This window comes from Pseudopipra pipra, chromosome 5 (assembly GCF_036250125.1).
Source record: "Pseudopipra pipra isolate bDixPip1 chromosome 5, bDixPip1.hap1, whole genome shotgun sequence".
NCBI classification, from domain to species: domain Eukaryota; kingdom Metazoa; phylum Chordata; class Aves; order Passeriformes; family Pipridae; genus Pseudopipra; species Pseudopipra pipra.
Window position 1 is genome coordinate 65,850,106 of NC_087553.1, and position 26,790 is coordinate 65,876,895.

At 36.9% G+C, this 26,790-nt stretch overlaps 1 protein-coding gene and 1 long non-coding RNA gene across 9 annotated transcripts in view; one reads left to right on the plus strand and one right to left on the minus strand.

Moving 5' to 3' along the window:
* The window catches only part of CACNA2D1 (calcium voltage-gated channel auxiliary subunit alpha2delta 1), a 376,639-nt gene that overhangs the window by 289,738 nt on the left and 60,111 nt on the right, over positions 1–26,790 (minus strand). For all 8 annotated transcript variants that reach the window (XM_064656439.1, XM_064656438.1, XM_064656437.1 and 5 more), the window contains exon 3: positions 19,469–19,585. In XM_064656439.1, coding sequence (XP_064512509.1) covers positions 19,469–19,585 — 117 coding nt within the window. The remainder of the gene's footprint in view (positions 1–19,468; positions 19,586–26,790) is intronic.
* Positions 17,980–25,408, plus strand: LOC135414987 (uncharacterized). The gene is made up of 2 exons (XR_010430932.1): positions 17,980–18,335; positions 24,729–25,408. It is a non-coding gene; the product is annotated as an uncharacterized LOC135414987 (long non-coding RNA).

A 26,790-nucleotide genomic window follows, 5' to 3' on the forward strand; every position in this document is an offset into this window, starting at 1 on the left:
TTGCAAATTGGTGCAAGTCATTATTATTTTCAATGCGTAATTAAGCTCTCCATGCTTTGTGACCACAACTGCTTCTGGAAAAGCAGCTTTGTTTGGATTTCCAAGATTTGTGATTTTGAATACCAACATGTGGTGATATATACACAAGTGTAAGAAGAGCTTGGACGTCACCCTTCAACAGGAGAGGAGGACACTAGGGGCCTAATTGCCTTCTGTGCTTTAAAAATCCCACTCTGTAACTTCTTTCATATGTAACGGTTCCATGTTGGTAATTGGCTTTTGGCCCCTCTTTTCATCCTCTGCAGGTGGACTCCCTTCCATGAAGATCCCTGAAAATGATGTGTAGGATATTTCCGAATAAAGCTGATAATACCTGATCTAGTGGTGGGGGGGATTGGAACTAGGTGATCTCTAAGGTCCCTTCCAATCCAAATCATTCTGTGACATATTCCATGATTTTGCCAGCTTACAAGAAGAAGATGACCATATCTGAACTATCCTTTTTAGTCTTCTAAATTCACCTCATATAGTTGATTTCATACAAATACATACCAAAAACAACCCCTCTCAGGAAGTCCCAAGATCTTGTCATTAAAGTCTGGCCTTGAGCCAGACTTACACATAAGAAGCACATTCAAGTTGACCCAACAACAGATGAAAACCTGACCTGTTGCAATTGGCACCAGCTTTATTGGTCAACAAGGAAGGACATGGGGGAATGCTTCCTTTGGTTCTGTAAGTGAGAGAATTGTCATGTAGACAATGATCTCTGATGGGCAGGACTTTACAGCTTTGATTCTCAAGTGATAGGGGAAAATAAAATTCTGGAAAATCTGTTAAGCCTAAGAAGGTTACACAGATGTAAATGATGCCCACTACCTATCAGCATGCAAATGAAAACCAATAGTGTGTTTGCAGGTCAGATTGCTATTTCTGTGTATTTCAGTTATAATTGTTTTACAATTTGGAAAATCTGTCAAATATATGAAAGAATTTGTATTTATACTTGAACATATCAAAGCTTGCTCTTTTCAAAGAGACTAAGAGCTTGCAAGGGGTGCAAAAAAGGTCGCAGGTCACAGCTGGCACTAAAAAACAGCAATTCACAAGATAGATGAGCAAGAAGGAGCTAAACTGTGAAGAAATTTAAATGGATCATATGTTTTTCTCTGCTGCAAAACAGGAAATAACACCAAAGGGACTGAAAAAGAATGAAATGAATCCTCCACTCCACTCCACTGTGGTAGAGCCTATTTTCCAGCAGGTACTGAGAAAGCCTACACTCCTAGCTTAGACTAGACAGCTTTCCATTATAAAGCTTAAGGTAAGCAAAACAACCATGCAACATGTTCTGTTTTGTTTTGGTTTTGTTGTTTGGTTTTTTTTATTTTATTTGGTATTCAGTATTTAAGAGATAATAAAAACATAATTTTAAATCTCAAGGATAGTTTATGGGCAATGCCATAAAAACGAACCTGTAACTGGCATGTCCTGCATCGGGGATTTATACATTCTTGCATGGTGCTTTAAAATGTACTGCAGAGGCAATAGATATATCACACTTGCGCTCCACAACATAGCAATGGTTCAGCAGAAACACAAGTACTGACACAGGTATTCATTCATATCAGTATTAATTTTGAAAAACTGTGAAAAATTCAAAAGTATATGTAATCTTCCTCTCTTTGTCAGGTTATCTGAGTCCCCTACCTTCAATATGCCGTGGGCTGCTGTGAAATGCTCAAGGGGCTGAGAAAGCAGCTACATACAGTTTCTAAGCAATTGCCAAGCTCTTGCCAGTGGAATTTATTTGCTGACCAGAAAAGTTTTCCAACTGCTTTTACTGTAGTGCTCCATTTTTATTGCAGCCATTAAAAATCCAGATAAAAAAAATAACTTGGGAAAATATCAGACCCTAGACTTTTAAGTAGATGGTATAATGATTCTCATTGCAGATCAAAAGTTTAACTTGAATATTTTTTAAACTTTGTGCTTCTGTGCATATCCTTTTTACCAGCATTTTCCCTTGCATTAAGTGACTTACAAAGTTAGCTAGATTACTATTACATTTTTTAATTCCTAACATAAGAGACTTTCACAGATGTGGAAATCCCTCTTGTACATGTTGATATAGACATCCCTCCATGCAACCACCCTGCTTACAGGAACCAAATGAAAACTTGCTTCCATCAAAATTTATCACCTTCTCCAATTGCCTGGCTGATCCTTACCAAAACATACCAAAAAGATACCAGAAAACTTTCTTGAGATTAGGTACAATTTGAAAAGATGGGAGTTTACTCTGACATAGTAAAAGAGCTTCTAACTATGCAGTTATTTACTATCAATTTGATTGTCTATATCAGAATGTAATGCTATAGTTTTCAAGCTGACAAATAGTTGTCAGCAAAAAAAATTATAGTGGTATAGTGTTTGTGTGAACACGCTGAGTATCAGGGAGTGTAGAAATAAATGTAAAATAGTCTTTTCTAGGCATTGAGGCCACTGAAAATACATTCTGTTGAAAGCAGTGGTAGCATGTGAGTAGGAACAATGTCCAAGTCACTGCTCAAGAGTAACTTGACACAAAGAGATCTCAATGGAACTGCAGGAAGAAAAGCTCCCCTGCTGAACTGAACATAGCTCACAGCTAAATAATAAATTAGAGCTTGTAGTCAAGCATCCTGCAAAAGCACATCTCGTTCCCACTTCTCTGCCACTTCGTGTCCTTCCTGTAAATTCTAATCCGTGGCCAATAGTTGACACAGATGTTGTTGCACCACGAAGAAGATGTCTTAACAGAAGTATTTAATTTAAATAGCATAACCAAGAATTTTAATAATAATTCATGAGACTAAGCAGAGTATTACTAAATACTGAGACAAAAAAAAAAACAAACAAAACCCAGAAACCAACAGGCACAGTATTATGTCGTGATGAAGCTCAGAACAAAGTTGATGAGCTTTTTTATAGCAACTTATGCAAGCCTCCAAAGCTCAAACTTGTTCAAAAGAATGTGAGCGTGTATATATATATATACATATAAAAATTCTGAACCACTTGTTCAGTTTAGATCCAGGCAAACTGACAAGACTATAGTTCCATCCCATGTAACCCCCTTTAATATCACTGTAGAAAGCCTGACTGCAGCAAGCGCATGTCATAACCACATTCCTCCCTATTTTATACTAATAGGGAATGCAATTTTGAATAGCACCAATATTTATATACAAAACATCCCCATCTGTTTTCAAGATCACTAAGTTGAAAAATACCAAATCCTTAACATAAAGACCAATAGGGTCTCCTACATGAAGAGTTTTTGCAGTGGTTTAACCTAAATTTCATAAATGTAGCAAAACAAGGTGAACATGCATAAAGCACTCCTAAGCAGCAAATACTCAAATTGTGTGCAGACATACATGGTTAGAAATATTGTGGCCATTTAACACAGTATTTAGTGAAAAACTAGTGGAAGTTCTAAGTCTAGGATAAACCAGATGAGGTACTGTTTCTTTGTTCCACAGGAACATAATTCTATTTCGTGCTTCCATTATGTTTATTATTATATCCACTATTCCAATTTTTTTATGTTTTTTTTTTTAAATTCCAAATCATACATAGATTTCGATTCAAGGAAAAAAATGTCAGTTATACTATTACATGCTTAATACTAAATCCACACTTTATTCTGAACAAAATCAGGAACATATCCTGCAACCATAAACTTTGCCTACAATACAGCAATGATTATCTATGCAAATATGTATCTTATGTGAATCTATTGCAAATACAGAAAGCCCTTTTATGAAATATTAGAACAGTATAAGAACAGTTAAAAGCATAATGTGCTTCATTAAAAGGTTAAAACCATGAAATCAAAAAGCGAAAGCATCTTACAGTAGTATCTATGCTCCATTCTCACAGCTGCAATGGCACAGGTTGTAGTTATGCTACACCACAGTTTGTACTTTGTAACGTTAACTTTTCCTCATTTTCATCCTCTGTAGTCATCTCTTTAGTATATTCTTAATAAATGGATAGGCTGGCTGTAGCAACCACTGGCTTTAGAAAATGAAAGCCTAAAAATAAGATGCATATTGAAAAAGAAGACTTGAGGTTGTAAGATTGGATTTGGACTTGACGATCTCAGAGGTCCTTTCCAACCTGGCTGATTCTATGATTCTAAGATACAGAGTACAGAGAAAATATACAGAAAAATCAGAAGGTATAGAAAATGATAACTGAGGGTAAAATTACACCATCTGGATTTCTACCCTGGGAGAAAAAACAGCAATATATTCATAATGAAAACTTTTACAGATTATAACCATAAATTTAAAGTTATTGTACTTTCATTACATGAACATATTTATACCCAATATTTTGTTACATTTAGATGTGATGCCATCCTTTTACATGGAACTGAAGCCCATTAAATGTGACATGAGATGAAATTCTGTTCCTAAAATTGCAAAATGCCATGAATTAGTCCTTTGACTTCCATTCCCCTCCATTGGTTATGAAAGGAATATCCTTAAGTTGAACTCAGACTTTGAGGGGGAAAAAAAAAAAGAAAAAAAAAGAGGATAGTTAAGGGGCCAGAAGGGAAGGACAGCTCTGCTGACCCTATGGGAAGTCTGGCATGTCATTAGTGCTGTGAAAAAGAAAAGGGATTGGAAATGCTGAGGAAGTGCCTGGTGGGACCGTGTGGTTTACACACGTCAGTATATTCTATGTTGCTAAAGGCTGATTCTGTTTGAAATCGACCTGAAAATATTCACCCTTAGGATTTCAACTCAATCTGCTTTTATCACCTTGGGAACAGGTAAACATGCTCCTCTAGCATTTTCTGTTCATTCACATTAATTTCTTTAAAAACCTGGTTAAACATAAATACATCCTGACAACTCCAGAATACATGTGAACCTTTAAAAAAAAAAAAAAGAAATGGTGGGGGGGAAAGTGGCAGAACAAATGTCAAGGGGGATTGCTCACTGCCCGCTCAGCAATGAGAGTGTTACAGCCGCCCACTCCTGCACCATCCGCCCAAACACATCCAGCAAAAACAAAATCACTGCTCCACAGTGCTCTGACTCAGACAAGGTACTTGGGGAATAGCCTCTGAATTTAGCAGCAGAGCCTGTCTGTTTAGTACTTCACACTGGACTGAGCATTAGTGAGTCACTGCTGCTGTAACACAAACCAACTTGGAGACGGCATGAAGAGCAAAGGAGAAGCAACGCGGCCGTAGCCAGCGTGCAAGCAGCAACTGAGCCTGAAGGATTATGGAAGGTTTTTCTGTGCAAGAGGGCAAGACCTAAAGGATCTTCATGACCTTTTTAGTTTTGGTAAGTGTTCCGTGCTAGCCTCTTGGAGAGGGAAAAGAGTTCCCTTCACAATGAAGGTGCAACCTGCTGACATCTGTAACAGGTTTCACCGCAGAACTATTTAAAGAAATATTCTGGAAACATAACCACTGATGAATTTCAGCTTTGTTAACTGTTAACAGCTTGCTAACCAACTTCTTTGTAAGGAAATACATGTGTTTTCTTAAAAACACCAGAGATAGGTGTAATGAAGGTATTAATGGAAGAATCTAGAGGGGAACACCATTGTCCCATCCTCATAGGACCCGTTGAACACTGTATTGACCACGGTACTCGAGGACAGGTGCTAGGGTACCCTCACTCTTCTTCACATGGCCTGCTCTAGTAAGCCCATCATTGCACAGAAACATTTTCCCTGTACTAATTCAACAGGACACAAATCAACAACCTCCAATCTTTGGTATGGAGATAATTTCAGAATTCACAGAGTCAGGAGAGTGCATTATGGACACAGGCTCAAGGAAAGGTAAAAACTCTGTTGTTCTTTTTTGTTCTAATATTTGAAGGGAAAAAATCTAATTGGTTCATCTTTTATTTTAACACCACATGAAAAGTTGCAATATATTAACAATTAGATTTTCCATAATTATACCTGTCACATTTGCATAGAACAAAATTTATTGCCTAGGGGCAGTTTTAATTACAATCAAGTAGAGGGTGATTGAAGTTTTAATAAGAAATTGTGAATTGAAAATAAATTAAATCCCCAAACAATTCTATAAAAAAAAAGCAGTATTTTTCTCAGGGTGTACTAAACCTACAGACTGGCAGAACTTCTCTTGTTATTAAAAAAAGAAAAGCTTGAAATAGGTTAATGATGTCACTGTTAACTAAACATAGGCAAGGTGATAAAACCTCACACAATGCATTTCTTTCAACTCATAAGGAAAGAAATTGACACTAGCCTGGAAAAAAAAAAGAAAAGAAAAAAAAACAAAACAAAGAAGCAAACAAACCAACCAAAACACCCAAAACCCCAGTAGAAATTCCAACTGCTTTTTTATGGAAGACACAGAACCCAAAAGAACTGTTATACAAAAAAAAAATGTATTTTCTTATAGCTAAACTACACATCATCAGACTTTGCTTTTGTGCTACATTCTCTAATCATCTACAGTACTGGCTTCTAAATGATTTCTGTTTGTGAGACCACTTCCAAATCAATATTTTTTTAAACAATTTTAAAAACTAGTATTAAATAAAAGTGAATTTCTTTGGCAATCACAATCCAATGCAAACAGTTGAAACATACTTGGGAACTCATTCCCCTCCCTTGAGAACTAGTGCTCTACACTTTCTACTGATGATGGTTTTGTTTGACAAAGATCACATCCATCAACTTCAAATAACAAACTGACTGCCTTTGTGTTTGCAAAATATTAGCAGAATTTTGTAAATACAGCATGGAAGGTAGAAAGGCATAATTTATAAAGGGAAGAAATAAAATATTATTTAAAAAATAGGAGACTAGAACAAGATTAAGGAGAATATAGCAAAAAAAAAATTCTTGGGGAAAATCTTATTTACCCACTTTGCTGGTATCAAAGGTTCAGAGAATCTGAGCAGAGGCTTCCCCAGGTAACTGCATGCCTGACTTTTGGGCATTAGCAGAAGTGGAAGAGCTGTTACACTCCAAATACCCATCTCAGCTTAATGCAGAGATGCTGTGCCTCACACACCTTCTGACCCATTGCCATGCTTTTTTGAGATGCCTTGCAATGTAAAGAAGATGGTGTTTAAATTTATACAAAGACCAGTGGAAAAATATTTTACTCTCATCGAGCTGAGTGCTATAAAAACCAAGATCCAAGCCCTCCTATGTTATCCTCACACTGACTCATCACTGGTAGGAAGGAGGAACAACCAAGGACGAACAGAGGATTTCCACACAGTCTAGTTTGTAATTCAGTAAGCAGAGCAGTCTTTCAGGAGGTAGGAGACAAACATAGACCTCTTAGACTGAAGATAAATTTGGTCTAAGATCCCTGATTTCTTTAACAGTCATTTGGGTTCTGGAATCTTCTTCCAAACATATTAAAAAAAAGAAAAACTAACAAAAAAACCAAAACAAAAACCAACAAACAACAAAATGAACAAACAAAAACCACAACAAACCACCACACACAACATCTCTGTAGCTCAATCTAAGTAGAAGATTTAGTTTCTGATCCTGAGGAAATTAAGGTGTCATCTTGCAACACTGACCCAAATGCAATGCTCCAGATAGAGGATTTCAGTTTCATCTATGTAAGACATCTTAAGCACTTATATATTTGTCCTTCAGCTGTGCTCCTCTTATGTCCAAATGCCAAAGGTGGAATTTGGACCTAGGTGACTCCACGAGGACACTCAGCTGTGTTAAAATCAAGAATATATTGGAGACTTTTGATTCTTTGGAGCTCGTGCAGCAAGTCTCATATCCCCCTGAGCAGCAGGAACAGACATGTAAATATGTTTCTAGAGAGGCCACTTAGGGCTACCTCCACTTGAATTCATAAATCAAATCCCAATATATAGTAAATCTGAGCCCTTTAGGAATCTAGTTGAAGAGCATCAATTTGTATCTGTTAAGTAGCTGCAAAAAAGGGATTGAAAAATGTTCCTGGACAGCCCTTGGACTCTGAAGAAACCATATTTTCATCACATTGACACATCATAAAATGTGTCATCACCTTGTTTCTTCAAGCTTCCCCATCAAAGGGAATCTTTTAATCCAACAAAAGGATTAACATAAAAACATGTGGAGTACCTCAGCCTCCAGTGATTAATAAAGCTTTTTGCAGGTGAACATTTGTTTATTGGCAAATTGGATAGCAGAAAGTTAAGACTTTGAGAAAATAGCAAAAAAAAACGGTTTATGCTTTCCTTCACCGTATTCTGCTTTCTGACCTTTCCCACTGAGACTTCTGGTATCAGGAAAATGCTGGTTTCATTGGGAATTTTGCCTTTTGTACTAACAATTACATCAAAAGTCAGTGTTGCAAAGAGAGCTGACAAGAGCTCTCTTAAGGAAAGTTTTAACATGGAAATTTCACTATAAATCTCGAAAGGTATGACAAAGGTGGCAGGTGGACACCTTAAACTGCTAAGGAAGAAAAACTTATGAGAGAAAGATGCCAGCTGAACACACTCCCTGAAACTGCTTCACACTTTCATGAAGACAGAAATTCAGTATTTCTTCTTAACTAGCTCTTAGCAAGCTGTTTCCAAGGATTCAAGCCCTGCTGATCTGATCCCTTTAAAGCTTACTTGGAAGAGCCCCAGATTTACCTGCATTCCTTCCCGAGGGTTCCAATTAACTGTGCGCCTGAAATACTGGCACAAAGTGTGTTACCAAAATGCTTGAGGAAAAACTCAAATATTCCAGGAAACAATTTGTTACACTACTGAACACATACTGTTATCAGGTCCTATCAGTGCAAGGATACTGCAGCTATAGAATAAACATTATGGCCATGCTATAGGTACCATAATACTCAGAAAACAAAATTTTAAAAGAAAGAAAAAAAAAAATAGGAAACCTGTTTGAAAGAGCAGGCTATTCAACTACTCATTGCTGAATGCTAATTTATCAAATTATATGAGCAGCAATCAACCCAAATGTGAGGGTTTATCTTCTACTTGTGCAAAGGATAGATTCTGATTTCCCCTCAACAATTCAATAGTTCCTTATTGCAGCAAGGGTTCTACTGAAGTTGAAAGTTAGTCTAAAGCTTTTACATATTTCATCAGTCAAAACTGGCATTTCTAAATTTAATCTTACTCTGGCTCCACAGTAACAATTATTGCACTCAGCTCAATCTTGCTGATATTTGACCATGAAAAAGTGTGAAAAAGCATCTGGAGAAAGCAAATAGTTTCACTGTAACAAAGTAGTATATTTCTTGCTATGGAAAACAAGAAATTTAACTACATTTATCTTGCAAAGCAAAAAAATACACCAAAAATAATTTTAAATTTTGGATTTGGATAACTTTTATTTAGAACTTATTTGTTTATTTATTTAAAATAATTTATCTGGCTGGTAGTGATTTACTGTTGATTTTTCTTTTTGAAAAGTTCTTGTCTGAAAACCTGCCACTACACATACAGTTGCATCTGAGCATTTTGTCTCAACCTTCTGATCCTAGACCTGACAAAGAATTAAGACAGAAAATAAATGAGGGAAATGATTTGCTGAAAGAAATGAATCATCTCCTCTCTCTTACTAGTCGTGTTCTAGAAGAGGACCTAGAGCATTATGCAGGCACCCAAGACATGGTAGAAGAACTTTCTGCACTGTACCTAAGACTCTCCACTTCCAAAAACTTATATAAAATGATTAATTGGGTGGAAGGAGCTGCTATAAAACAACTATGAATTCTCTACAAGATAGTATGCCAACGAGAGACTAGAAAAGCCAGAATTCTTTATGGTAGACAAGAAGGCTGACAGCAGATATGACTGAGGTTATATACTAAATGCCAAAACTGTGATGTGCCAAGTCTGGCAATACTGCTTCCACTCACTGACAGAATCAGAGGTTAAACTAGAGCAGATAGGAGAAAATGCCTTTTTTACCCATAAATAGTGAGATCCCACAACCATTTACTACAGGATATCACAGAGGAAGATAATACCAGTAGATGAGAAGCTCAGCAAATTTATGGGTAAGTTCACTAATAGATACTGAATGCAACAGGCAGAGATGTCCTCCTTGAAATTTCTAATCCAAAAACTGTGAACACGGAGGGATCATGTGCATAATGGATCACGGATACTGGGGAGGCTAATATATGTTCCTTATCCATCATCACTGGGACAGAATACTGGCTACACGGGCTACATCAACCCAGTAGGGCACTTCCTGTGCTCTTATCCCATAGACTACCTCCAAAAAAATTGAGGTCTAATTATTTCTGGGAAAAAAAATCTTTATGTACATTGAAATTGTTGATAAATGTAACTTGCAGGTTCAGTTAGCAGGAAACCACAATGGTTCTATTTTAACAAATAATTTCGTTAGTTCTGTCATTAACAGACAACCACATTCAAAGCAGAACTGAGCCTTGACAAATATGTAATTTCTCCCTTCCACAAACATACTAGCATGGAAGGAAGGTAAAGGAGCAACAAGGAAGATGAACATGTGAAAAACAGAGAGCATGTCAGATACTTATTTCTGCTGTTCCCTGATAAAATCTCTGCCTTGTCCTAACAGATCTATTTCCAACATTACACATTGATTATCAAAGTGAACATTGCCAGGAGCACAGAGCAGTGAAATGGTAAGCCTGGAGAGCCAGAAGTCCTTGACAATTTTACACATAACAATTAGGAAGTGTTCCATTTTAAATAATCTAGCTTCCACCTGCATTTGTGCTTTAATTCTGCCCTCTGAAATACAAATTGAACGGAACTACAATTCAAATGTTTTGAGAACTTATTAAAACTCTCTAACCCAGGAATGTGCAGATTTCATAGCATATTTAGAAAACAGTGACTGGGTCTCGGACACAGGCACACTGAAAAGTTTTTACGAGATGAAGTGGGAACAATGCAACATGAGTTAGTGTGATGCTGTAGCAACACAATCTATTATGAACTTTTAATATGGAGAATGTGGAAAAAGAGAAGCAAAGTATACAAAGAATTCCACTGTGACAAATACTAGAATTGTGCATACAGTCAGGTATTAATGCTCTTAAAGTAAAGATTCTGAAAGACAACAGAAGATAAAGAGTCCCAAATCTAATTCAATCCTGCAAGGAAAAAAAAGGCTCACAAAGGCAGAATGAAGGCTTGGAGTCATGTACAATACACAACTACTGCATCATAATTTATGTATAACTTGTGTGTGACACTTGGTTCTTCTCTGCAATCTTTAATAAAGCTTTCAACAAATAAGTGGAATTTTCATTTTGCAGAGGATTTTACAATTTATAAATTCAACTTTATTGAGGTTGAAAAAGTAAACATAGGGACTGAAGGAAAAATTAGGAGTCTTGCAAGGGTTGGCTAGACAGCATAAAGATATGGAATCCAGCACTTGCAAATTAAATTACTATGCAATATCCTTATTTGAAAAATGTATGTTTTACCATGGAAAATCATTCTTCTGTAAAATTATCAACTAGCCATGGTGAAAAACAGTTTTACACAAAAAAATGCATCAATTTGTTTCTTAGGCAGATGATCTGAATGGAAGTCATCAGAGCGAGAAATAAGGAAGAAAACAGTTCTCTTCGCCTATCAGGCAGAAGCACATACAAGGAAAAGAAAAATAACTTTAGGAGAAGAAGCTGCCTGAGGGTAAGCCTCAGCTAAGAAGGGTAGCAAAGCCCTGGAGAAAAGAATTGGGACAAATCCAAGAAAAGCAACAACAGTTTTCTGTTACATTGTTTGGGATTTTTATAAATCTGATCTTCTGAAGCCGAAAAAGTAACTTTACAACCAAAAGACAGCAAAATTTATTTGGAGCAATATTTCTCCTTTCACAGCTGCTACATCAACCCCCTAGCTTAGGGTGATGCTGGTGTTAACGAGGCCACACACCTTCAGAACATCTTTCATAAATGAAATTTCAGTATCCGTAAACCTAGACAAAAAAAACCTGCTTGTAACAAACCTGTGAAGAATTTCTCACAGGCAGTTAAAAAAACTACAGCAACAAAACTTCTGTAAAATTATCTGTGGCCGTTTATTACGTAAGGAAATTTGCTCAAATGGAAATATAAAGGGGTCTAAATGGGAAAGAATTGCTACAGCTACAAGTGCTCCTTATTTTTCTCCAAACAAAATGTGAACGCAACAAAGTTATGCTATCAATGAAAATGTACTGTATAGAAAGAAAAGTCAAATTGTGAAGCTGATCATCAGATAATATCATTTGCCAAAAGCTCTTTTAGCTTTCTTCATCTCAGCCACAGTTAAAGCTCCAAGTGCAATGCACTGTGTTGGTAGGATGGAGATTCAGCAGGTGTCTCTCTAAGCTCGTGAACTCGATGCCATTGCAGCACTATGTACAGTTCAGGGCCACAAAAATCAAAATAATGACTTATGGTTATCTATGAAGATATGGGAAGTTGGAGGGATGACCCTCTCTTTATCTGTCAACAAGAACACAACATCTGCAGCAGGCAAATCAATTCAACCGTGGAAAGAAAAGAATAGAAATGGGCGATATTTGTAAGAACTTTCACTACAAGCCCTTGATTTATTTTTCCAGATTTTTATGATGCCTTGCAAGGTATGTGAGTTATGTGAATCTATCCTCTGGGGCATAATGTTGCATCTATACAACCTGAATTTCAGTTAATAAAATAAGACTCAAGGCAAGACAAGTAAAAACAAATTCAAACATCTGACATGTGGACAAGTTGACAAATGTTTGACTTCACGAGTCTTCATGTCTCTCTAGCTGTCATTCCAAAACACATTTGCTTCAGCAACTACAGTTGCTATTTCAAAATAGGCAACATTTACATCTGAAGATTTAAACAAAGTTCATACAGGCTAACAGACTCAGTACTGCAGTCTAAAAAAGCATATGTAAAACTTTTTTATGCTAGTGTGCAAATTTCCAATGAGGGCAGTTTTAAAAGTAGCGAAGCATTAGTCATAAACTCACCTGCAAAGTTCCTGAAATATATGAAGAAAGTATTTCTGCTATTTAGACCAACTATAGCCATGGACTGAAATCTAAATCTAATGCTGTAAAAAGGAGATGACAATATCTATTCTTAATACTCACAGGAAAATTTTCCACCTTGGTGAGATACTCAGTATATGGAGAATTGATGAAGATATAAAAAATAAACATATAAATAGACCTAGAGTCCTAATGCTGCAAAATTCTATCAAATATGTGAAGGAAAAGACTTAAAGAATCAAGACATACTGTACTGTAAAAACATATGGTACGCATGATCTTACAATCTTCATACAGAGAAATGTTTATTTTAGTTGTATTTTTCCAAAGTGTAAGCATTCTTCTGGGAGGATAATTGCACAATTAAAGCCATTTGGTTTGTGATGGTGGTACACGCTTCATGTAATCTTTTCCTATGGACAAAGAGCCACCTCCAGCTTGAAATTAAAACTCAAAAGAATAAAACATTTTGAAATATTAAAGAGAAGGAACAGATACAGCCAAACAATTTCAAGGGGGAAATTACCATGTTAGAGTAAAAAATAAAATAAAACCTGTGTACATGACACAAAAACATGCATAGACAAAACTTTGTTCATTTGTTTGACCAGTAATTTTCACTAGTTAATTCGCTCTTTCCCATCCTTATAGACTTCCTTTTCTTACAAGTCAGATCTGAAATTATTTTGGCAAAAAACCCAGCAAACACAGTACACTGCCAACTTCCTTATGATGTCCAGCTTCTCATAGAACAACTAAATACTAATAAAATGTAGGAAAGTGAGTCCGCTGGGAGACTAACCACAGTTCAAGCTATGAATTTCTCCAATGTGAGCCCTTTCCAATAAAATTGTCTAATGTTTCCTGTAACTGACAGAGCCAAAAGAGTAGAAACACCTGAAAAGAAAAAATAGAAGAAAAAGAAAATAGCAGCAAATCTAGTGATGGACTTAGCTATGAGATGTGACTATTTAGGCTACTTGGAATTCCTAGTGGAGCTCAGGAGACTGGTGACTGAGTTGCAACAGAGCCCAAAAGCAAGAGATGTTGTCCAGTGTAAGTTCTGCTAAATGAGTAGACAATTCAAGTTTATCTACAGAGTACTTTTAAAAAGTGGAAAGCTGTCTTGTTACTATAGGCAATTTAATATTAGCAGACCAGAAGACAAGTGTCCTAGAGTGTTTATGAGGATGTTAGGTTGGTTTAAGATATCAAAACAAAACTCAAGCTAGAGTTTTGTATACCTTTCAAAAAACAATAGTAACAAGCACACCTACAAAATTTATTTTATTTTATAGGTCTCCCAGGCTACAGAAAAATTACCAATCCTAGTTAAAGTGCGTATCATCTCTGCCCAGGAATCTCAAAATACTCTATAACACATGTTTATTTAAGCTTCCCAGTTGTATTGCCTTATTTCAGGCAGGCAGGGCAATACTGGGGGATCTGGACACACTTGCACAGCTGTGTTGAAATTGCATCTTAACCAGCAGATAAACATTCTGAGCTCCTCATTCAGAGACACAGTTGTGCACCTTGGACATTTCCCAACAGCACATAGAGGGAACCTGTCTCCTAGCACACAATCTGTGCCTCAGTTTCCATGGAAACTCTGTTACCTTCATTTTCTGGAGAAATTAAGGCATAAAGGCAAGAATAAAGATATTATGTCTCTGGTTGAGATGTCTGAAGAAATCTAGACAATAAGGTTGAAATCTGCACATAATTTATCTCCACACAGCCCAAGAAGCCAAGGGTACTGACTAGTGCCTTCCCTTAAGCAACCTTGATGTAAGAGCTAAAGCATACACAAATGACCCAAAGCAACACAAAATAAATATTAAGCAGGAGTTTGGCAATGAAAATATGACTGTCTCTTCCAGTGAAATGTATTTTAATGGAGCTTGAGTGTTTGCTTTACATAAATGGTTATCCTGTTTCCCTAGAACATGGGCAGTAATGGAAGAAAAGTGTATTAATAAATGCATTTTGAGTGTACCATAGTGCTGACAATAAGATCCTGACACTGAGGCTTTCCAGAAAGCATTTCACTGTGGAAAAGATTTGTAGGGGAATATGCATATATTTTAATTTTGGATAGGAAGATAACTAGGATTAATCTCGGAAACTATTGCACAAACATGCAGCCAAACATTAAATAATTGGGGAATGCAGGAAGGGATCTTAACTAAGCAAGAAACAGGATGTTTTGATCCTTTTCCTTCAGAATGAGTTTGCAAAGCCTGTTAGTAGGTGCTCTTTATTAATAATTTTCTTTCTTTACTTTAATTTTTTTGCTACCTAAGAGATCCAAACTTGCTTACTATCTTCAATTCAAATATATGAGAAAAAATGAGAAGCTGCAAAACTGCAGATTTGCCTGCTGCAGAAGATTTAGGATGCTTCCCAATACCTAATGAGTAATGGGCTGCTCAGAGGGGCAGAGAGAGGCCAAGGGCTGCACAGCTAAGGAATTCACACTGCACAGGAGTGAAGTTGCAGCTTAAATTTGGTGTGCAGCACTGGATCAAATAGTACTTTTTATATGTTGAATATGTTGTATGCATATGTTATATAAACAAAGTCATACTTCATTCTCCTCATGACACAATGCATAAACAAAAACAAATCCCCGAAACAGTGCTTTGGCAAAGCAATGAGTTTTTAAAATATAACTTTCTAATTTTAAAGTATGGCAACAAATATTAGGATCCTTGCAAATGTTAAGACCACTACAGTATTTCACATAAGCAATAAAAAAAAAATATTATTAGCCCATCACATATATTAATTATTTAAATGGTTTATTTTTATGCAGTCAATGAAAAAATATTTGTAACTCCTCAAACCGTATTTTATAAATATAGTACAACGTCAGGTACTCTTTTTAGTATTTCTAATGATACTCATTAAATAAATATTAGTATCTTCTAAAGTTTCCATTTAAATGGAAAGATTATTATCTACTAGGATGATATACAGAGCTCCAGAAAGCTATTGCACTGATAAATGGGGTAGGAACTCCAAGACAGAGGATAACTCTAGCAAAAATGAACAATTTGGGTGCCAGACTGCCCAATGGACTGCATATTATTTGTAGGTATCTTTGGAAAAGCTTTGTGAGTTTTGCCAATAGTTACTGCATTTCATTTCCAATGAAACCTCCCCCCATCTGCCATTAGACACCTGGGAATGCAGATTGTAATGGTAGCACAGCTTAGTCTGTACACCACCTTTTATCCAGGAACACAGAGACAGAATATGAACTGGTCCATGATGCCATGAAATAGTAGAATCATAGAATACCTTGAGTTTGAAGGGACCCATAAGTATCATTGAGTCCAACCTCCTGCTCCTTGCAGGACCGTATGGATATTGGAGTTTAATAATATTGAAATAGTGGGCGTTCAGTATGGTTAGTCCAGGCAAATGTGCAATAGTAAGCAATAGTAAAATACAAAAGAAATGTTCACTATTTGAACAACAGGCTCTATTGCAAGACAGCCTTTGACATCCTTGACTTTAAGGTTGTTGCCTTTCTACCTCCTTACTACTAATACTACTTTCTTCCACTGCAGTTTGATAGAAAATTTTCCATTTTCTTTTCATCCTAACTTTTTCTCTTATGGCTAACATTTACTAGTAATAGTGATCTAAGAAAGCCCTCTGAGTTCAGATCAGGGCTTTCCCCTTTTTCCTTCCTCAGCTAGGTACCTGTTTCAAACATCACTTTTATGCTTTATGCTTTTATGTCTAATGTAAAGTCATACACATGGAAAAATAAAAATAGACTTTTTTCCCTTACTGTGGGATAAGTTGCCTTTGTCCAGATTTTTGTTATAATCTCTTCTCATATAAACCAGAGATGAAATCACAAAGGTTTTTCGTGGTATTTAAGTCTTTTGTGTGCAATGCACAGAACCTGATAATTTTACCTGGTAATTTTACTGGTACAGCTAGAGAGTTATCTAGCTCAAAGTTGCATGAACACACAAATAATTTGAAATTCAAAAGATATTTGTCATTTAAAGGTACTCTTACAGCTCAAGGGAAAATTACTTACTATTAAAAAGTCATCACTAATATTTGCTTATTATAACCTTGCCCAAAGATTGATTGTGCACCATGCCTAAAGGAAACCATGGCATCCCTGGGGTATGATTGTCTCTGAACAATGACACTGTTGATGTCATTCACTGGCACTTTCCTCATGGCATCACTGGAGGATGTCTGGTGCTCTTGCATCATACTCTTTTCAGGATTGAGGTTTCAATTAAAACTTTGAGTCATATCAGCCCCAATGGTAAAACCCGCTGTGCAGTCATTAATAGCAGTTCCATTCAACACCACTCCTGATTTCAGAGAAAATGTGACCCATCAGATTTATGAAGACGGAAATTTCAGATAAATTCAGCTTCACTACATAAAGTTCATAAAATGCCAGCAAAAATATAGTCCTTGAAAAAAGCAGAAAGTGAAATAGATATGGAAGGTGAAAAAATTCTCTTAGTAGAAAGCAACAGTTCAGGTGCAGGAGATAATAAGTATTTCCTGTGTATAAAAAATAATATGCAGGAAGGTTTAAAATCAGAAGTTATTGGAAGTTCTGATATATATCTGAGATAACTACAAATAGAAAAGTCAGTATAAATATCTGAGCCATTAGGAGCAACTGGATCAAAGGAACATCCTTCTCCTAATTTAATCCTCTTTTACATCAGAGAACTGAATCATGTTACCCTTTCCAAAAAGTGACCATGTGCTTGCCTAAAATGAGGTAGCAATCTTCTTCCACATTCACAGGAAAACTGTCCTGGGGAAGTTTTTTTTGCATAAGCACAAGATAATTCTTTAATTTTCTTAAAATTTTAGGATCAAATCATCACAAACAAATTCCTACATTAATCTTGAGTTTTGAAAAATATATAAAATTTTTTTATGATAAATTAAAAACATCAAACTTATATGGGTTGATGGGAAAATGGAGAAAAACTGGTGTATTCATAAAGGTCTGCAAATGACTTATAATATTCTGCGGTAATAATAGAAAGTCCACATACTGCCACATAAGCACATGCCCACTGAAGTAAAACGGGAAAACAAGCAAAAAAATCGTATCTCTTTTACGCTTATTTGAATGAATTAGAGAAGTTTTTGCCCAGATAACACTGATGTACATTGTATGTTAGGGATGAGATGGCAACTGGAAGAGTGAACTCCTGCTAAGAACCAAAGACAGGACAACAGGTACCTCCCGTGGTACCTCCTGTGTGCACAGATGACGAACTATGCAAAATCTCATCGCCTACAAAAAGGTGAGTTCTCAGGATAGCAGCAGTAGTTTCACACTCACACTGATTCTTCAGTTGCATGGAATGGTACTGATAAAAGGACTGTTTGGGTGGGATTCATCTCCCCCAGCTTTACACACTTACATTTTACATTTGAGGGTTCTCCGACTGAGAAAGAGAGAAGTACTTCTGGGCTATAGTTCATCCCGTTTAAAGTCTTACTCAGAATATGTCAGGTCAGTCCTGACTGAGAAGTGCCTGTTTTATTCCACTGAACATAAAAGGAGCTTAGGACAACCAGCTGAGTGGATGTCTACAGTTAGGTGAATTAATCCCTCTTTCTTTTCTCTTTCACTTTAAATGACACATCCAAACTCATCTGCAAGCCTATGTGGATATGTAATTGCTCAAGGAAATCGAGTCTGCTGTTCCATCCTTTAAACCTATTTCTAATAGCTGTACTCTGTACCAAGCATGTTTATTATTTCATCCAGATCCTCCCATTCCTGTTTGGCCAGCATCTTCTGAAAAGCACTCTAAAGTCTTATATGAGTGAGAGTGATGTGAGTAGGAATCATAAAAAGCAATTACCCATGTCCGCTGTCTTACAGGATAGAAGAGAAAGGGACTGATGGCAAAAGCATTTTAAAGAAACAGCTACTTCTTATTTACAGCATAAAAAATTGTAAGGTCACAGTGCAGCATGGCCTTCACACAAACAGTTCAGGATTAACTGTGCTGATCCAATATATAATTGAAATACAGGTCAAATTAGCAAGTCAGAAAATAAAACCCTATTTCTTGTTTCCCCAATATCATTACTGATGGTAGAGTACGGTGATCTTGAAGTCATAAACATTCATGTGCGTCACTTAGAGGAATATTTTCCAATCTATTTATAACTCGATTTCTTACTTGGACATGGTTCCTATCTGTCGGTCAATATTATAAGCATCTGCCCTATGTCAGCAAACTAATGAGTTCATTTTTACCATGAAGTCAGGAGCCATCTTTCTACATGTCATGTCTTGTACACATCACACTGACACTGCCTCTAAGAGTATAGGCAGCAAAAATAACTATAAAAGCATGTTTCAATAGTAAATAAAGATTTTTTTTAAAATACTACATAGAAAACTTAACCCGTTAGTACTCACCACTAAGGCTTTAGACCTGTTACTTAGAAGTTTTTCAATGTCTCTGGCTGCAATTTCCACTAGCTGACGAGGGTTGTTTGCTTCTACATCATACAACGCTTTGTTATCCTTATAAATCTGCAAGAGGAAAAAATGGAAATTAATCAAAATGACACTAGACATTCAAAATAAACCAACTGACTTGACAGAAGAAGCATCAAGATGTCCTCTGTCTTACTAGACAGCTTCAGAAAGGCTACTGCTAGGAAATTCCGAACAGGCCTTGTGAAAGAAGTACTTCACATTTTTTTCTGAGAAGAAGAAGCTGCCACTAAAAATTATTTAATACATCTTCAAAACTGATTGGCTTTAGTGATAAACTATCAAACTGCTAAATGCTCAAGGAATCTGATTCCCATGTATTGCTAAGAAAGCAGTAAAATGGAAATCCTTTAAAATGACTGAATTTGAAATAAAATAGTTACTACTGAATTTAATTCTTCCTCGAATGCTGAACAACAAATACCAATAGAAACAAATCATTTAAGTTATGCTAATGTAATCAATTTAGTCTCTTATCTATTTATTCATATGATAGTGTTAGTATTCATGAGGAAAGAGGAAGAGGAACAAATAAGAAAAGAGGAACAAAGGGAAAAGTAAAACAAAAAGGGGAAATGAGGAAAAAATTAAAAGGGAAAAAAGATGGGGGTTTGAAGGAGGGCACAGAACTATAAATGTTTTTCTCCTCTATCATGAATAAAGGTTGTCTCTGAGGACCCATTAACTGTTTTCCAAAGCAGAAAGTGTATATGAAGGAGATAATTTGATTTGTTAAACAAAGCCACTATAATGAATTGCATGTAACCACAAGAACTAAAGAAGAAAAAAGAAGTAAAAAATGCATTTACCAATCTCCATTGTACTAAACCTGGAAAAAGAAAAAATACATTATTTGGGGGAGGGAAAAAAAAGAAGGGTGGATACCTTATAGCTAGATGGGCAAATGGAGAAAACTAATTTATGCAGCCAACAGATGGCCTGAGTTTACTCAAGTACTTTGCCTCTCCGTAACACTGCCTGGTGGGGGCTGTGCTGTCTCCCGGGAAGTAATTCCAGGCACAGGCAGGAACGGTTCCAGCACTAATGCACTGGCTGCCATCCAGCAAAAGAGCCAAAAAACTGCCGACCAGACTGAGTCTACCAGCCCTGCCAGGTTTCTTGGGTTAAAGCTATGGAGACCTTAAAGAAACTCACCAAAATATGTCCCTTCTGGTGCTTGTAGCTGATAAGTATCACAAAAACTTTTCTGACAACTACAGTCAGTTCTAGCTGCAAATTTTAATCGGGCATGTCCTGTAAGCTGTCATCGGTTTTCAGCACTTATGAATTTTACAACACTTATGTAGGGGTTTTGGTGTTTTTTTTTCCTTCAGATGTACAGTTTTTCCACCAGTAACTGAATAAGATTTAATTCCTCATACGGTAGCAATCATTTTAAAAAATCAGTGCATGGGGAGCAGAAAACTACTATAAAAGAAGACAGTTTCTAATGAATTCAGATTAAAGCTTAGATGCTTTTGAGATGCTTGATTTTCAAAATAGATAGTTTATCTCAGGTAAAACCCCAAAATCTCTTTTTTCGGAGTTTGCAGTTTTAGGGGTTTGGTTTGGTGTTTTTATTTTGTTTGTTGTGTTTGGGGGGGTTTTTAGGACTGATCTTAATAGTTAAAGTGGCCTATAAGCCAATTATTAAAAAAAATTGGAAATAAAGACATTTTATCCTACAATTGATCACTACAGAATGTCTTTAATTTTTTCTGAAACACATTAAATTTGCAGTCAACAGTGTCATTTAGAGTTAAATTGACTGTACTGACAAAGAGCCCTACAGTCCTACAGGCAAGGCAAGAGTAAAAATCAGTTTTATACATCTAGATGGTTTGAATCAAGACTGTAAATTTCAGAAGAGCATCTAAATTGGAATGACCATCAAATCTGGTAAAACTCTCAGGTTCTCCCTTCATCAGCAAATATTCAGCCTGGTCACACAAGGAACAACGCTATGGGTGTCACCAGCTGTTCATGTCTTAGTTTTTGAAGAGCAGTGTAATGCCAAATTCTTTGAACTTCATTCATGACTTCCTGAATTACACCTGCATCCAAAGTTTACTAAATATATAGAAGAATGGTGACAAGCTTTTGTAAGTAGGCTAGAACTATGTTGCTACTCAACAGTGAAAGCAGAAAGAAAAGTTCAGTATAAACTCTTTTCATTCAGAGCTTCAATTAGACAGAAACATCTTAAAATTTGCAGAAAGCAGTAGTTCATTGTAAAAATGTAATTGCATAGTAATTAATTTTTTCACTCAACATTATAAACAAACATCAAGAGAGCCACAAGAAAAAAAAATTCCCAGTAGAGGTACAGTGAAATATAGGCTCAAGTAATGCAGCTTTGGAGCAGATGGATGACAGAGATGACTTGGAGACTGCACTGACCAGCTATACAAGGGCAAGTGCTGTAGTGTTGGTTCTTTGATCTTCAAGAACTTAGTGAAATACAGCTTCTAACAGGCTGTGATCTAACAGCTTCAGAGGAAGTTAAAATGATAACATACTGCATCCACACAACCATAACTTTGCACCTCACCAACTAGAAAGACAATATGAATAGTCTATTTGACTTAATCCCAGAATGACCTGGGTTGGAAGGGACCTTAATGATCACCTAGTTCCAACTGCCTGCCATGGACAGGGACACCTTTCACTAGGACCAGGTTGCTTAGAGCTCCATTGAACCTGGTCCTGAACACATCCAGGGATGAGGCACCCAGAATTTCCCTGGGCACCCTGTGCCATTGTCTCACCACCCTCACAGTAAAAAATTTCTTCCTAAGACCCAATCTAAACCTACCAGTTGTCATTTTAAAGCCATTCCCCCTTGTCTTGTCACTACATGCCCTCTTAAAAAGTCCCACTCCAACTCTCCTGTTTTAGGTACTGGAAGGCCACAATAAGGTCTGCTCAGAGACTTCTCCAGGCTGAACAACCTTAACTCTCTCAGTATTTCCTCATAGGAGAGATGTTTCATCTAATCATCTTTGATGGAATCTAAGATCATCTCTTAGATGATCATCTTCGTGGCCTCTCTAATCATCTTCGTGGCCTCCCCTGGGCTCACTCCAACACTTCTGTGTTCTTCCTGTGCTGTGCTCCATGTACAGTTACATTAAGCCATACTGGTAAGGGATTAAGAACCTAGATGGAAAATTTGCACTTTCATCCCTGAATCTAATTCACTCTTCCAGCAAACATATGATCCTATAAACCCCAATTTGAGAGCACTCAAATTTTTCACATACCCCCTTCCTATAGGGAAGTTATTCCCATATCTCCAAGCTTGAATGGTTTGAAAGCTGCAGACTATCGAAGTGTTGTACACACTTTGGCAGATTTGTAGGAAAAAAATAAACATGTTCATTTTTCTTCTCCAGCACCAGCTATCAAAAAGTTCAAAAGCCTGAATCACATAACAAGCAGATCACCACCAAATGAAACAGGCACTGTGGGTCCTACCACCAAGAAAACCTGACTGTGAGACTGGTTTCACAAGCTGCTATTTGTCAATGATTTCAAAAAAATAAAATTCAGAACAATCCCATCCAAAGAAAACCCTTTGGAGATTTGCAAAGATCCCACATAAAGCTGAGTCAGCGACTCGCCTTCTCCTCCTCCTTGCTTTAGCCCATGGCAGGGTTTGGAGCACCAATCTACCCTGCTTCTACTGCCAATGGAAGATTTATACCACAAGCTTTTAAACAAATGGCATAAGAAGTTACTCAGAACTTCACACACTTCCTGTTTTCCTGGAGTGTGAGACCTGTCTCAACTACCAAGCTACAGTCTAAGAAATATTCACTAATTATTTAAAAGGTGTGTGAGTAATTTATTTGTTGCCTACTACCCTTTAATTCGCTGTAATACCGCAGCAGTTCAGCACAACACTACACAGGGCAATGATAGACACCTCAGGATTTGGCACACTGGGACAAAATTTTCTTTCTCCAAGCCTCCCATCTAGCAGTCAAACACAATTAGCAAAAGCTCATTTCAAATAGCCATAAAGGGTCTTATTGGCAAAGGTGTGCTCATTCATCTTTCGAAACGCAATTTGGCAGGCTCCATCCTTGTTAAGAGCTAATTTGAATACAATTTATTAAATTGCTTTGACGGAGTGAATGCAAGTTTCTGTTGGCTTTTACATTTAAAATAACTTTTAGTACTTTAATCGCTAATGCTTTGCTAAAAGCTCTGCAAATTGTCAGTAAAACCCTATCACTCCTTGCAGATAAATATCTCATTGCATGACTAAGTAAAATCTGTAAGATCATAACACAAAAACACTTTATTTTCTTTCTGAAGTCAATAGCCATATATTTCTTTATTCAGGAAAGACTGTATTAAAATTGCACATAATGAACTGCAAGGTTTTAGAGGAGAGAATGTGATGGTGAGAGTCGCATTTAAAGTGAAACAACACAACAATAGTTCAATGTGGCAAAGATTAGAAAAACTGCCAGCACCTCAGCAGAACATGCCCCTCTCCGTTCAGTCTTCAAGGACATGTTTATAAATCTCTCACAAAGAGACATTCTCCTTGCTTCCTGTAAGGCTCACAAGGGCAAGTCAAACAGTTCTGTACAAATTGAGAGAGCATGAAAGATGTCATTACATGACTCTTGCTATAAAGTGGCAGGCCTTGGAGCTGGCTTTAGCATTGAAAATTTATTTAAATGGCACTCATGCTCTATCACACTCAGGAAAAGAATTATTCTGAACTACAGTAGAATTGCTTTGCCTGTTGTTTGTTTGTTTGTTTTCAAAATGTCAGTCTCACAGTTTAAGAAACAATGGAGTCTTTTCTTCAGGCAGTTGTAACCTGGCTGAGAGCCCAAACATGGGACATGAACAAGCCAATCTCCTTTCCATCACCGAATACTTTCATGGATGTAGAAGCCATACGAGCTAAGATCTTCAAAAGTTCAAATCCAGAATTTCAAAAGTTAGCCAAAACTCACTGTTACTTTTCCTACCTTGATATATGCTTTGGAAAAGAGAAACAAAATACCTTAACAATCCAGTAATACTTATCTGTACCAGGTAAATGTATGGATATTTTTATTATTTCAATACTACTTTCAAGACCATTTAGCTCAGCTAGGTGATGGGACACCTCTGTCAGCAATCAATGTTTTATCACCGAATGTTTTATCATCAGTCAAGACCAGCTGGAGACTACCATGATGGTAAAACTACTGCCCTGAGATACTACTGAACTTCCAAGCCCAAATCAACCAAAACTTTGTGGTGAGTCTTCCTCCATCTTTTCTGAAAACAACTACACCAAAATACTAAAAGTACTTGTGAAATCTTGAGCTAGGTTTTATAAGCTTATACACTAACATAATTAACTTAATAAATAAATTTTAAAAATCCCTCTGAACACAGTGAAACTTAAATAAAGGTTTTGTAAACTATTCCCTTCCTGCCCATTCCTCTCTAGAGAGGGCCTGCCCACTCCCTCCCTTCTAGAGAGAGCCAGTTCCCCCCAGTCCTTCCGAAAAGTCTCTTTTTACCACCCTGTGCCACTAGCAGACCTCAGTGACCGTGATCTGCCTCTCCAGGAACCTCTGCCTGTACCCCTGCCTGTACTCTGCCCACTAGCTCCATTTCAGCCCAGTCCTGGGCTATGGGATAAGTGTGCCTGTCTCCAGCCCTGCCCCTTCAGTGACCCTATGCAGTAGTTAGCCCATCACTCAGATAGACCCCTCAGATGTATGTTAAATCTTTTCTGCAGTCCCTTGGTTGGATGTTGGACCCATGCTGTAGCCTTGTCTCCAACCTGTCTCTGACTCCATCTCCTTTTACTCCTGGCTGGAGGTCCTGGATGAAACCCAGGTTTGGTTCATTGATTGTCAAAGCTGTCTCTCTGCAATGTGTAATTCTCTGCTAAAAGCAGAAAGAATTGAAGAAGGATGCTTCCTCTTTGCTAACAGCTGGGAGTTTACATAACTTTGAGATTTCTAAACCTAAGGCTGAGCAAGCACCAAAGTCACCTCTATAGTTCCTGAAAGGAACAGGCATTTCCATATACAGAATATTTCTATCTGATCCACATCTAGACAAAAGAGAGTTACCTTACAACTCTTGACTGAAGTAAAATCCTTGTCTAATTAACCGTATCAGCATATAAAATAATAATAAAAAAATAGCTAATGTGATAAGTTAAGAGTTTTTTCCAATTTATATATCAACCTCAACTTGGCCCAGGATGTCGGTCAGCTCTGAGCTCATTCACTGCTCTTTGTTCTCCCTCTGCCTACCAAAAAAATCATACAGACTTATCCCCCAAAAAATTTAGCTTTTCATCTTGAAGAGAAAGGAAACAGCTAGCTTAGGGGGAAAATAAAAGGCCCATTTCTTACAGAAATTTTGGGTAATGCTAAAATTTAAAACAAAAAGAAAAGCTACCTATGAAATTAAAGTTTCATTAACAATACTCAGATTTTACAGAATCACAGTTTTAGTTTTAATAACATTGTTTAGCAAACAAAATATCAACTACTACCACCCACATATTTACTTTTTTTTTTTTTTTTATCAAGGCCATGAAGTTGCATGTCATGATCTCGCTTATGAGAGAAAAGCAGAGAACACACAGAACAGACATCCAAGCATATAATGAGATCTTGGGAGCAGAAAAAGTTGGAAAACAGAAATAACCACTCCAATTCACGTGAATTATTGTTATTGCTGTAGATATTCTCCTTTAACTCCAATTTTTAGTAGTCACAAACAACTATACAATCTGCACAGAGTAAGAAAACTGTATCTTCTTACTAGCATATCCTATTTCCTAAATTATACTAATATTTCCTATTTCTAAAACACGCCAGAGAGTTTTTCTTTCCTACAAGACATTTTTTTTCTTTGAATCAGAAGCAATTCATTGTGAAACACATTGAAAAATGCTCCTTCCCAAGGAGCATTCTCTATGTTCAAAGAAATCTGTCTGAGTATTTTATATGTCTTACTCTCTGCTCCATATAACGTATAAATAAGATTACAGCTGCTCCCTAGCAACTCACAGATGCCTTCATTCTTGAAATTCATGGCAACAACACAGAGGAAAAAACCACCCCAACAGTTTATTGTAGCTGTGGCTTTTCAGAATCACTTGCCTGATCACTGACTCCTGTAAAGGTCTGGGACAACAAGTGACAGGGCAGCTGAAGTGCTGAAAACCATGACATATCATAGTAGTGACGTGCACATTAGAA